The following is a 13,191-nucleotide window of genomic DNA, read 5'->3' on the forward strand; positions in this document are numbered from 1 at the left end:
AAGTGATAGAAGGTTCGATATTCAAAGCTATTAGAGATGCAAGAGTACAATATATAAAACATTCATTCAACAGAATTATCATGTAGTGTAACATTTTGTTTTTAAGAATTACAGACAACATTAACATAAAAAGCAGAATGCTAATCATGATACTATTCTAAACAGAACAATTAGATTCTTGAAATGTTGGGAATATAAGCTGTTTAGACAATAATTAGCATGAAATGTAGTTAATAATTTTTAGATAATAATGAATTAATATTGTAACACAGATGTAAGAAATAATTCTAATGAAAAGAAATGAGGGTTAGAAATACGGCCTGATGGTCGAAGCGTGCAAGCACTGTCCCAAGAATCTAATTGCCCCCTCTCATACAGGGCTACGCGGCAAAAGTTCCTGGAGATACAACGACCCTCGGTCAGGCGACATCCTTCTCGTCGGCACGAGCTTCAAAAAGGCTTTGCGAACTCTTCTAGACTTTCAGGGAACCATCAGAATAAAATAGCAAGTAAAGAGCAGAGAATAAGAAGTTTTGTGTTTTTCACACTGTGTTTTCTACCCTCGCAGCTTGCTGTTTATATAGAGGTTAAGAATGAACGTTTTTAATTACCGAATTAAATCCTCATAAAAACCCTTTTCCGTTTTGATTCTGTTTTAATTCTCATGAATATTACCGTTTCATTTACGTTTTAATTCAGTTTTAAAGTTCATAAATCTCCCCAATTAATTCTGGCCGTTTAACGTTTTGAAAATGAAATGTTAATCACGTTTTAAACAGTTCCAATTAGCAAAAAATAAAAATAAAAATAAAAATGTAGCAGATTAAGGGCCCATTAATCCGGAGCTGCATTCGTGTCCGCAGGTCGTGTGCGCGCGCCACCCGAGCCGACCCGACCCCGGCCCGGCTGGCGTGCGCGTGTGTGGTGTGGAGCATAACCTTTATTTTCTTTTAGGCATAGAAGAGAAAAGGAAGGCTTATAAAGAGCATATCTTCCCATCTCTTTTCTAATGTGGGACTAAAGTTTTCCTCTTTTTCTTTACAAACCCAAGTTTTAAGTTACAACTCCAACATAAACTGTCTAAAAAAATTTGCCAAAAAAACAACAACCTAGACGGAATATCCGTCTAGGTTGCTTCAACCTAGACGGAAGTTCCGTCTAGGTTGCCTCCTAGATGAATTTTTTGTCTAGGTTGCAACCTAGATGGAATTATGAATTTTGTCTAGGTTGCTTTCCGTCTAGTTAGATCAACTTAGACGGAAGTTCTATCTAGGTTGCCTCCTAGAGCAACTTTTTGTCTAGGTTGCAACCTAGACAGAATTATGAACTTCGTCTAGGTTGCTTTCCATCTAGTTAGATCAACTTAGACGGGATTCTGCCTGGGTTGACTCAAACTAGACGAAATTGTCATAGACGGACTTTTTTAGACGGATTTCTGTCTAGGTTGCTCTACGTAGACGGATTTCTGTGCAACCTAGACGGTTTTTTTTGTCTAGTTTGCTTATTTTTCTACTAGTGAAATATCCTAAATTTTTTAAAACTTGCACTTATATACCTTCAAGTTTGCGTAACTAAGGGTATTTATGTGCAAATTTTAAAAACTTTAGGGTATTTAAGTGTTAATTGTGAAAACTTTAGGGTTTTTAAGTGCTAGTTGTAAAGATGTTAGGGTATTTAAGTGCTGCTAAAAAAATGAGGGTTTATAAGTGCAAGTTTAAAAAACTTTAGGATACTTTTTCTACCAAATACAAGTTGGAGTATATAAGTAAAAGTAGTTGAAATAATAGGGTATCTAAGTACCTATTTAGCCTAAGAGTTATGGGATCTATTTTCTTGTTGTGGACGGCGCTAGAATAACTACATTTTGATATATTAATTACGAAGTTGTAGAACTCTTCTACTCGCTAATCACCAATATAAATGCTTTTTTTCCCCTGCATGTACCTTTATGTAGCTACCAAGTGATTACCTTTACAATATTAATATTAGTTACTTTGATCTTATGTGTTTTCCAAATAAATTTAGATTATTGAAGAAAATCCAATTTTATTCCTAAAAATTAGCATGAGAGATAAGTTAAATTGAAACAACTTTTTTTTTTTTGAAAGGAAAATGTAGGTATTAAAGAAAAATTGAATATGTAAAGAAAAGCTTGCTTGCAACTAGAACGAATGTTTAATAACTTTGAAACAAGTTCCTTTCTGCTCTAACCCCATTGTACAAATAGCAAATAAGTTTTTTTTTCCCCTCTTCAAAAAGGATTCTATAATAATTTAGAATTAACACAACTAATGGATGAAACAAGCTTATTCGCGAAGTACTTAAGAAAGACGTGGGCCCTCAGTAAAGTGAAGAGCTTCTTTCATGTTAACTCTGCCTTCGCTTCCTCTTTGTTCAAGACTTCAACTCTTATCATGGAATGGTGACTTATAGAATTAATTATGCATGTGCAGGATTATTTTGTGCATATATGTATTATAAGCAAGTGGAAGTCATCTTTAGGTTGCTTTGCTCTGACCTAGTCTTCCGGTTTTGCTGACATTTAATTTATATAGAAACATTAACTAATATATAAATACTGATGTTCTTGATCAATCGCTCCTTTGCAGCAAAGTCCTGGAGATTTTTCATAGTTAAAAGAGATTTTAGGTAGTCAATCTTGATTGCATAGTTCAACATGTATACGTCTTATTTCAAAAAGTGTACACCACAAGATTACAATACTAACCTAAAAATACACAAAAACTCTTTTAACTATGAAGCTATGTACAAAAGACACATCATATATTTCAAATCTAAAGCATTGGTGAGTAATTACAGGCTGTATATTTCACACACCAATTTTCTTCTATTGAAATCGGCTCTCTCCACTGATGACACTCAACATAAATATCATCAAGACCACTACTAGCAAGCACAATTGTAATAGTTTATTGTCAATAAATTCTGCATCAAGGAAAATAATTAAGATAAACAAAAACATGGGCCGGACACGTAGAAAAAATTGAATACACTTACCCATATTGTTGAGGGACGTCAATGCTTTTTGTCTTTCATAAAGTATATTCAAATGTTCATAGTTGTTAATAGCTTACAACCAAGAAGTATTCATACACTTACCCGCGGTATTTGACTTTGTGCGTATAATCATGTATTATGTAAGAAGTATTCATAAGTTTTTTTGACTGAAAAAACAGGGTGAAAACCCTGTTCATTTGAAAATCTTATTGCAAACCAAAACAAAGTACATCACAGCTAGTTGTAGACTCGCAAGGGGTAAAGCAGACCCTCTGCGACTCTACAGCTGTCAGAACCATATTACATACTTACATACAAGGGATACATAAACATTACTAGAGCACATAGAGATTAAGGAAAAAGATAGAAAGTCTCATCAGTTTTTCCAATACATAAGGGAGTAACCATCTAACAGAGTTTATGGAGAAGCTCGAGTAGGTGGACTTGGGGAAAAGTGATCCCCAGAAGCATCTGCGTTATTCTTTGCTAGCTCCTGTAGACCAATGTTGATGGCAGCTCTACGGAGACTCCTTGCCAACCTCTCCCTAGCGGCACCTGCCCAAAATATTGTATATCTCCCAATATTAGAGGCAATGACAGCAGGATTAGATTGGCTATCCTTAAAAATTAGAGAGTTTCTACTAAACCAGATCCACCAGCAGGTGCATGGTAGCAGTATCTTCCAAATAGTTCTGATATCCTTGCAAAGATTGGGAGATTTATGGAACTCAAAAAGCTCTTCCATAGACTGAGGCCAACTATTTGGTGAGAGAGAGGGTAAGATAGAGGACCAGATAGCGCGAGCAAAAGGGCATTCAATAAAAAGATGAACATGAGTTTCTACACCAGTTAAACAGAAAGAACACCTCGGGTCCCCAGTCCAGCCCTTAATGATCAAATTTGCCTTGGTGTTCAACTTCTTGTTTGAGATGATCCAGGAAAGAACTTTGACCTTGATAGGAATAGAAGTTTTCCAGATCATACTAAAAAATTTAGATTTAATACCTCCAGAGTTGACGAAGGAATAGAGGGACTTAACTGAGTAAGTTCCCGATGGATTGTGTGGCCACCAGAGCTTATCTGGAGTTGGGGAGATACTGAGGTTGGAGGATGCTAGAAGGGTAAGAAGGTGATGCTTGTCTAACCTTTCTGATGGAGAAATTCCTCTTCTGATAAGAGGATGCCAAATCCAGACGTTGTTTAGAAATCTGCCTTGAGATCTGATGCTGCAGTTCTGAGAAAGAGCAAGATGATATGCTTTTGGAAATAGACTGCAGAGGGAGTTTTGCGCAATCCATTTATCATGCCAGAAACTACCAGCTTTGCCGTCCCCGATGTTCCACTTAATCAGGTTGAAGAAGGTGGATTTGATGGAGGATAGATCTTTGCAGAACCTTGACGCCGAGCACTTAAGTGGATGAGCAAAAGAATTAGAATCATCTTTAGAGTAAACAGAGAAAAACACTTTGCTTATTAAAGAATTTCTGTCAAAAATTCTCCATAACCATTTAGAGAGGAGAGACTTTGCTTATTAAAGAATTTCTGTCAAAAATTCTCCATAACCATTTAGAGAGGAGAGCTATGTTGAAGTTTTCAGTGTCTATAACCCCAAGACCTCCTTCAGCCTTGGACTTACAGACTTTTCCCCATTTGATAAGGCATTTGATGTTCGATTGAGATTGGCTACCATTCCAAAGAAAATTTCTTCTGATTCTATCTATAGCCTTGATTAACCATTTCGGCAACTTGAAGAAGGACATATAGTAGAGGGGGAGAGAAGATAAAACTGAATTGAGAAGAGTTAGCCTTCCACCGATAGAGAGGGACTTGTTCTTCCATAACGAGAGTTTCTTTTTAAAAGATTCTAGAAGAGGTTGCCACTCTTTTTTGGAGAGTGATCCTCTTTTGAGAGGAAGGCCCAAGTATGAAAAAGGGAGAGAGCCAACAGAGCAACTGAGGATCTCAGCTAGCGTCTTACCTTTATGGAGAGATTTACCGAGGTAATAGAGATTGGATTTGAGGGTATTAACTCTGAGGCCTGATATGTTAGCAAAAATAGTGAGAATAGTATTGAGAGTGGCCATATCAGAGCGGGAGGCCCTGGAGAAGATGATGGTATCGTCCGCAAACTGAATAGTCTTGAGAGTGGCCATATCAGAGCGGGAGGCCCTGGAGAAGATGATGGTATCGTCCGCAAACTGAATAGTCCTAATGGAGTTAAGCTGCCCTTTCAAATTTAAGTCAGATAAGTCTCCCGCTGCAGCACTGCAGTTCAACATTTTGCTGAGAACATCTGCCACCAGTAGGAAGAGCAAGGGAGATAAAGGGTCACCTTGTTTAAGGCCCCTATAACATCGGAAGAATTTGGTAGGGGAACCATTCACTAAGACGGCTGATTTAGAGGAGGACAGAATGTGATGGATCCAGAGGCACCATTTAGGGCCAAAACCCCTGGCTTTGAGGAGAGAAAGGAGGAATGACCAGTTAACACAGTCGAATGCCTTATAGAAGTCAACCTTATAGGCACATATCTCTTTCTTCCCTGAAGAGCAGGAGTTGATCATTTCATGACCAAGAAGAAAAGAGTCAAGAGATGATTTCCCGGATTGAAAAGCTGATTGAGAGTTGTCAATAAGAAGGTGGAGAGCCTTTCTAAGTCTATTAGCCAAGATTTTGGAGAATATCTTGCAGGAACTGTTAATGAGACTAATGGGGCGAAAATCCTTGGGAGAGAATGCTCCATCTGATTTGGGAATAAGGCAGATGTGGGAGTAGTTGATATTCTGTAAAAGATGGGGATGGGAGTGAAGGCCCTGAATGAATTCAATAACATCAGCTTGAACTACAGGCCAAAATCTCTGAAAGAAGAGAATAGGGAACCCATCAGGCCCCGGAGATTTATCAGGGTGTAAGTCGAAAACAGCCTCTGAGATTTCTTGGGGGGAGAAGGGGAGGTCTAGAGAAGAAAGATCATGGTTGTCGTTGGGGTAAAGAAGACCCCAGTTAGGCAGAAGTTTGGATGCAGGGGGTTGGTCAAACAGGCAGTAAGTATTCATAAGTTCGTATAGTATATAAAAAGTACTCAATTTCTTAGTAGTTTTAGAACCAAGAACAACTGTCATCCATGCATCTAGTGACAAACCAATAGCATGTTGTCGAGCATTGTCCTCTCCCATTCAGATACACTTTTCAATTCCTTCCTGAATGATTTGGGTATTGCTCTTCGACTTTCAAATCTTCCACCCTAAACATCGATTAACACCGGGAGAACAATTTTGAGGAATGGTGGATCTTAGGACTCATAATAAGGGTTCGTTTGCGAGAAATTGCGGGGTTTGGGTGGTGGTTGGGGGTGGGGGTGGGGGTGGGGGTAATTTTTACATTTTAGGTAATTGCATATATATTAGTCCCTTAAATAATCCTTGATTGCCAAAAAGTCCATCACATATCTGTATTTTCTTATTAGCCCCTCAAATCTTTAATTGCACTGCAAATCCGTCCCTCTTGTTAGGTGATGTTAATTATTATGGTGAACTTACATTAAATCAAATGAAAATGGTCGGATTTCCTGTTATATCCCCTACTCCTGTTTAACAGTAGCTTTTTTAATCTCACCAACCCATTTGATAATGGGTTTAAACTCACAAACAGCAACCTAATGTCGGATGTAATGTAAATTTATGAGAGGGCTATAACGCAAAATATATGGGTACTAGAATATATAGCATATTGCCCGTGTTTTGAGTCCTCACTTCCGTCACCGTAAACATCCACTTTTAGCTTTCATTACCCATTAATTGTGGGTCAATATTTCCTTATCATGTGATTAGCTAGCTATTGCCTTAATAATTAGCAAATATTGCTGATTATCTTTATTTATTAATGATGTCTCACATTAATCCTATCAAATGCTAATAAGTGCTATTTTAATCAGAAAGATTGGATTCACCAACGGGAGAAAAAAATTCTATACATCGATAAATATCCTTGGTTTTGCTAGCCTGAAATATACAGAAACAAAAATTAGCTTCCCTTCGCTGTTCAAAAAACAAAAGTTTTTCTTTCTGTTCAATTTCCTGAGCGATTGTTCGAGCTGAGTTCCACTCCTCTTAAGTGAGTGCGCATGATTTGAGAACGATGTGTTAACCTTGGGGGGGGGTGAGAATGAAGTAGCCGATACGCACCATGATTGGTGCAAAATCACTTTTAAGGTCGTAGTGGTTTACATCATGATACGGTAATTAATTCTAAGTTCTTCTCTATCATCGTTATTGATCTTCACTATATTTTTTCCCCCAACATTTTAATTAAAAGATATTTCTAAAGTTTAGATAAATGGCTTATGCTAATGAGAGAGAGAGAGGTAATCACAGCAATGATCTCCAAAGCCAACGTGGTGGGAATTAAACATAGTTGGAGGGGTTGTTGACAAAGGGACTACTGGGCACATCTGGATTGGGATCCTCTACTAATGAGGATCCTTCCTAAGATATCCTCATGAGATCTTGGCCTTTGATTTATCAATCAAAAGTCATGATCTCCTCATGAGGAAAAGTAGGAAGGAGAAAGAGAATGAGATCTTGACCTTTGATTGATAAATCAAAAGCCAAGATCTCCGATCATTAGGAGATCTTAGGAGGATCCTCATTAGTAGAAGATCCCAATCCGGCACATCTACACTAAACAAGGGCTTGTTTCAAGACCTTGAGAAGTCTAGGGATGTAGAGTACATCTACAATATTGGCTATGCTAGCTAGTGTTGTGGGGGTACTTGATGAAGGAAAGATTCTCCACAAATATATTAACTTCTAGAAAACTTTTAGCTTTAAACAATGTGCTTAATTTACGTTCTTTCCTTGTGTAGGCACTTAATTTCTGGTGCTCTACTAAAACCAAGTAGGGCTAAAGTTGACATATGATGACGGAAAGCTAGTTCCGACCGGCGACGGTGAATTTGTGGGCGAAGGTTATCAGAACGGAGGATTGTTTATACTAGATGCCTCAACTAATGCTGTGAATGACGGTTTAAATTCTGCTTAAGTTGTCGGGTCAATAAACATTTGGCAAGGTCATGAATAAAATAGTTGAGAAACATTCTAGTAGAATTTTCATTTTGGAGGAGACGAGCTAGCCTCAACGGTTTCTACTCTCTTTGTAGTACGTGAGATCTGAGAGGAGCTTAGTGTAGAAACGGCGAACACATTGACGAGGTTCAAGAAATTTGAAGCTGGGAACATTTTGAGTGCTATCGGCCGGTCGGCCGGTCGACCGCCGAGTTAGTCGCGGTCGACTGCGAACGTGCACGAGTACAAAGTAGTTTCTGGAGTTCTGGTCGGTCGACCACAAGGTTAGGTCCGGTCGACCGCCAAACCTTATAATGATTTTCTGAATTCTATCGTTCTGTTCGGTTTCCTGCACTGTTTGGAATTTCTATTTAATATAAATAGAAACACGATTTGTTTGGGTTTTTAATCGTATTGATTGAGTTTTAGGGTAGTTTGAAGGAGAGTTTTGAGCACAGAAAAGAGAATTCTTTCTGAGCAATTTGTTTGAGGGTTTTGTGAGAGATTTGAGAGTTTAGTTTGAGAGTTTAGTTTGAGAGCTTTTTGAGTGATATTGTAATCTCTATTTTGTACTTTCTTTCTTTATAGTGAAAACTCATCCCCTTCTTGCCCCGTCGACGTAGGTAATTTGCAGAACCACGTTAAACTTCTATATTTGAGTTTGTGCTATTATTAGTTGATTTGTGTGCCTCCTCTCTCGGCAAATTTGGGAATCCTCAGAACACGCACAGTACTCGCAACAAGTGGTATCATAGCTTCAAGCTACGTTTGGGGTTAGGTGGAGGAGTAGATCGTTTTGGAAGTTCGTCTAGGGTTTCAATTGGAGATATATGTGGGATCTTTTTGGTAAAGAATTTATCTTTTCTCAGTTTGAATCTATTCTTCAATTTGTTCCGCAATGGTTGTTGGTGTTTTGTGGAAGATGTCTGGGAAAGAAGGTGTTAAGGGTGGTGCTTCTGGCGTGAAGACTATTCAGAGTTTGAATATCCACTCTACGAAGATAGATGTGGACGAGCTTAATGGCATAAACAATTTTGGATTATGAAGATGTGAGATTTTGGATACGCTGAACGCGCAAAATTTGGAGGATACTTTGGAATTGAATGGTAAGCCAGATGATATAGAAGAGAAGGTTTGGAAGAAGATGAATCGAACGACGTGTGGTGTTATTAGGTCTTGTTTAACGCATGATCTAAAGTATGGTGTGGTGAATGAGATTTCTGCAAAGAAGATTTGGGAAATTCTTGAAAGTAAGTATTTGACTAAGAGTGTTGAAAACCGCTTGCATTTGAAGAGGAGACTTTATCATTTCCAGTTGAAGAAGAGAATCTTAATTAGTGATCACATGAACAACTACACGAAGCTTCTTGCGGATTTGATGAATATGGATGTTATTATAGAGGATGAGGACAAGGTATTGTTGTTGTTGAGTTCTTTACCAGATGAGAAATATGAGATATTTGTTTTTACCCTAATTAATGGGAATGCGTACCTTTCGTATAGTGAGGTAACCACTGCTCGTGTGAATTACCAACTAAGGAAGAAAGATAAGGAGTCTACAAGTGGCACAATACCAGAGGCATTGATCGCAAGAGGGAAGAATCCAAACTGGAAGAATCCAAACTGGAAGAATGGAAAGTCACGGTCTAGAGCAGTGCATCCTACAGTTGGCAAAGATCAGTGTGCTTGGTGTAAAGAGACCGGTCATTAAAAAAAGAGTGTACAAAGCTCAATGAATGGATGAAGAACAAGCAGAAGGGAAAGGAAAAACAACCATCATCAGAAGCAAACATTGTCATATCGGATGATAATCTTTCTGACTCATCTGTTTATGCACTTTCTATGACTCACATAGTTGACTATTCAGAGGAATCTGAGTGGATGTTGGATAGTGGTGCAACCTATTATGTGTGCCCTAAAAGGGAATAGTTCTCCAGTTTTGAAAAGTTGGATAGTGGTATGGTATACATAGATAATAACTATGCATGTCAGATCCTTGGGATAGGTAAAATTTGTATCAAGATGTTTGATGGGATGGTTAGAGGGTTATTGATAGGGCAAATCTGCAAGCGCACGGACTCGTTGTAGCTATCAAGGTCGATCCCACAAGGACTAGGGGTTATCTACCAAGTTTCACGTTTTCAACTAGCTAAATCAATGAGTAAATTAGAAGAGATTTAATAAAAGAAATAAAATAAACAACTAATCGGATGGAATTCAATATAATAAAGGACTAGGATTGGGTTATCACCACAACTTAGGTGTTCAATGATGAATTATTTTAATTCTTGGTATTGGTTTAATCTAGAAAGGGTGAATTAGCCTAAATTAATCTAAAGTCTCTTTCAAGGTCTAAAGACCGTGCCTAATTAATCTCAATTAACCTACTTTCGTGGAATTAAGATTAAGTTAAACCCATTAAGCTTTATGCTAATCCAAATCAAATCCCCAAGGAATCTAGCCTACTTTCGTGGTTCGAGCTCCCTGCTTAATTTCTAGAGATCCGGTATTAATCTTCACCTTTCAGTCCTTCAATTAATTACCTATGATTGCTAATACGGTGATCAAGCGAATCAACACGATTAAAACACTAGAAATCAAGTTTAAAGATCTAAACTTTCACCAAGAACATATATTAATTCATCATCAATCATTAAAAAGTCGGGTTCTTTCCCAACCCTAGACAAGAAATCTACTCACACATGATTGGAATAAGAGAAGACATCAAATAATTATGCAAATCAATCATAAGAAGAAATAAATCAAAGAAAGGAAAGAATTAACCCGTCTTTCAATTGAAATCTTAAGGAAAGAATTAACCCGTCTTTCAATTGAAATCTTCAAAATAAGAACTTGCAATCCAATCTTCTACAAAAAATTAATGTCTTTCTTCAATACTTGAACCCTAGAATAGTTGCTAGTTGATGGCTAAAAGAACATAACAAAAGATATCCAAAACCCTAAGTCAAAACATCTATTTATATGTCCCCAAAAATCTGAAAATTAACTAATTCCCGCGCCACCGGTGTGGTCTGCACCACACCACGGTGTGGTAGGGGCTGTTTTGCTGATTTTGTGCTTGTTTCTTTAGTTTTCGGTATTTTGGCTATAACTTTTAGGTCCGACCTCGGAATGAGGTGATTCAAATTGCGTTGGAAATCTGTTGAAGAGATCTACAACTTTCATCTTTGAGTGTTTCTTGATTCGAACTGCATCATGGTCGAAATTCCAGTTCTTCATACTCGTGCATCCATTTTCTTCACGAATCATGCCTTCGAAATCTTGTTGTTGCTTCAAACTCTTGTATAACTTCCAACGATCATCAAATCTTTCAATCTTGAGCCAATACCTACATATAAGAACATAAACCACAGCAGTATCCTCGATCTAAACACGAAATATGCATTAAACACTCGTAAATCATGCTTAAAACACACTAAGATAATGCATATTTTACGTGTTTATCAACTCCCCCAAGCTTAGACTTTTGCTTGTCCTCAAGCAAATAGACAATAAAAATTAGGAGGAGTGAAAGCCAAATAGAGTAGGGATCACCCCCTCATCAATCCTTTAACCAATATCAAACATATCACAAAACAAATACTTTTCATCGGGACTTAACAAATTAATTTCCAAAACTCTCAACAAAATCACATTTCAAAATTTATTTACGATCACAAGCGTCACAAGTCAAGGATAGCCATCCTATCCAATTCTCAAGTCAAAGTAGGAAAAAGAAATTCATGTAACTAGCTTCAATCCCAAAGTACTAAAATTGAGACCTTCAGGTAGTTAAATTGGTAGACCTCACTTTAGGATAAGTGGACTCTCAATCTCTCATGTGTTTAAGGATGTGATTGTATCGCTCAAAATTCTTCCGAATGGATGTATTCAATCCATAAGCTTGCATTTCATCTCAATTCTCCACCACTTCGAAAACTAATGCATGCAACAAAATCATGAGGTCTTTTATTTGGTTGTAATGGGGCTAGGGTCAAAAGGGTAGGATAGATATTTGGGATTGGTTGAAAGCCTATCACTAGTGGAGCTATGATTGCAAAAGATTATATCTCAAAGTAAGATCAATGACATCTACACAAACTCCATCGTCTATTAAAGAACTTCTTCCAACTACTCCTTTTAGTATGCCATAATAAATTCTTTTGACACCCGTAATTACATACACCATAAAGATGACAACTTTATTCACCTTTTTTTTCGAAAGAATTATGAAAAGGGAAGCAAACACCCACTTTCACACCCCCAAGCTTACACCACATTACTCACATAACCCATTGTATCATAAAATGTGCTCCACTAGCTTAGGCAATGGGTAAGGAATAAAATCGGATTTTGAAGGTTACATATGTGGGTTTAATCAACAAAAATTAGGCTCATAGGCTCAAGGGGGCTAATCAAGGGAACAATAGTGCATGGTAGGCTATTTGGCAAATGTGGACTATAAACAAAAATGTGCCTCAATCACCTTTTATGCATACAAAAGTTATATGTGGCCTTGAAGAGATTCAATGCAAGTTTTAGTATCCTACACCATTGGAGAATATCACACAAGCAAAGAAAATAATGATTGGATATGCAATGCATCCAATTTCAGGCTCAAAATCTCACGGGTTTTATTTGTCTACCAAATTTAATTCCCCTCTTGTCTCAATAGAGTAATGGTTATGACGCTAGTCGTATAAATGCTAAATCTTATAAGACAAGAGAACATTCAAGTCCGGTTCTCCCATATTGTTAACTTGCAATCAAAAGCATTTTAGAATCAATTGAAAGATGGTATAAGAAGTTGTCAAGTCCCAATTAATGAGCATCTATCTAGTTCAATGATCGATAAAGGTTAACGATTCATGTCATCATCAGGAGATCATTTCCCTTTTTTTTTTTTTTTGAAAGGAGAAACAAAGCAAAGAAAAAAAATTAGGCAATTATAGACAGACAACCAATAAATGAACAACCCACACCCCCAAGCTTAAGATCAACATTGTCCTCAATGTAATAAGATAGAAATTAGTGCAAGGGTGCAGAGGACATACCAACTCACTAGTCAGAAGGAGGCGACGCGGAGGCATCCTGTCGGAGCTGCCGCTCG

General features: G+C 37.6%; 1 protein-coding gene across 1 annotated transcript; it reads right to left on the reverse strand.

The window, feature by feature from the left end:
* Positions 3,437–6,194, reverse strand: LOC109838650. Its single transcript, XM_020407075.1, has 2 exons — positions 4,582–6,194; positions 3,437–4,487 (listed from the first exon to the last, which is right to left on the reverse strand). The coding sequence occupies exons 1-2, from the start codon at positions 6,192–6,194 to the stop codon at positions 3,437–3,439; spliced, it is 2,664 nt and encodes an 887-aa protein (XP_020262664.1).

The sequence above is a fragment of the Asparagus officinalis genome, chromosome 4, assembly GCF_001876935.1.
Source record: "Asparagus officinalis chromosome 4, Aspof.V1, whole genome shotgun sequence".
NCBI lineage: Eukaryota > Viridiplantae > Streptophyta > Magnoliopsida > Asparagales > Asparagaceae > Asparagus > Asparagus officinalis.

What these genes read in the sequence shown, in the direction of transcription:
- LOC109838650 (XM_020407075.1), bottom strand. Translation starts at nt 6,194, where the DNA reads ATGGGAGAGGACAATGCTCGACAACATGCTATTGGTTTGTCACTAGAT. An exon ending in ATAGCTCTCCTCTCTAAATG is followed by an intron (nt 4,488 to 4,581) that starts GTTATGGAGAAT and finishes TTCTTTAATAAG; the next exon opens with CAAAGTGTTTTTCTCTGTTT.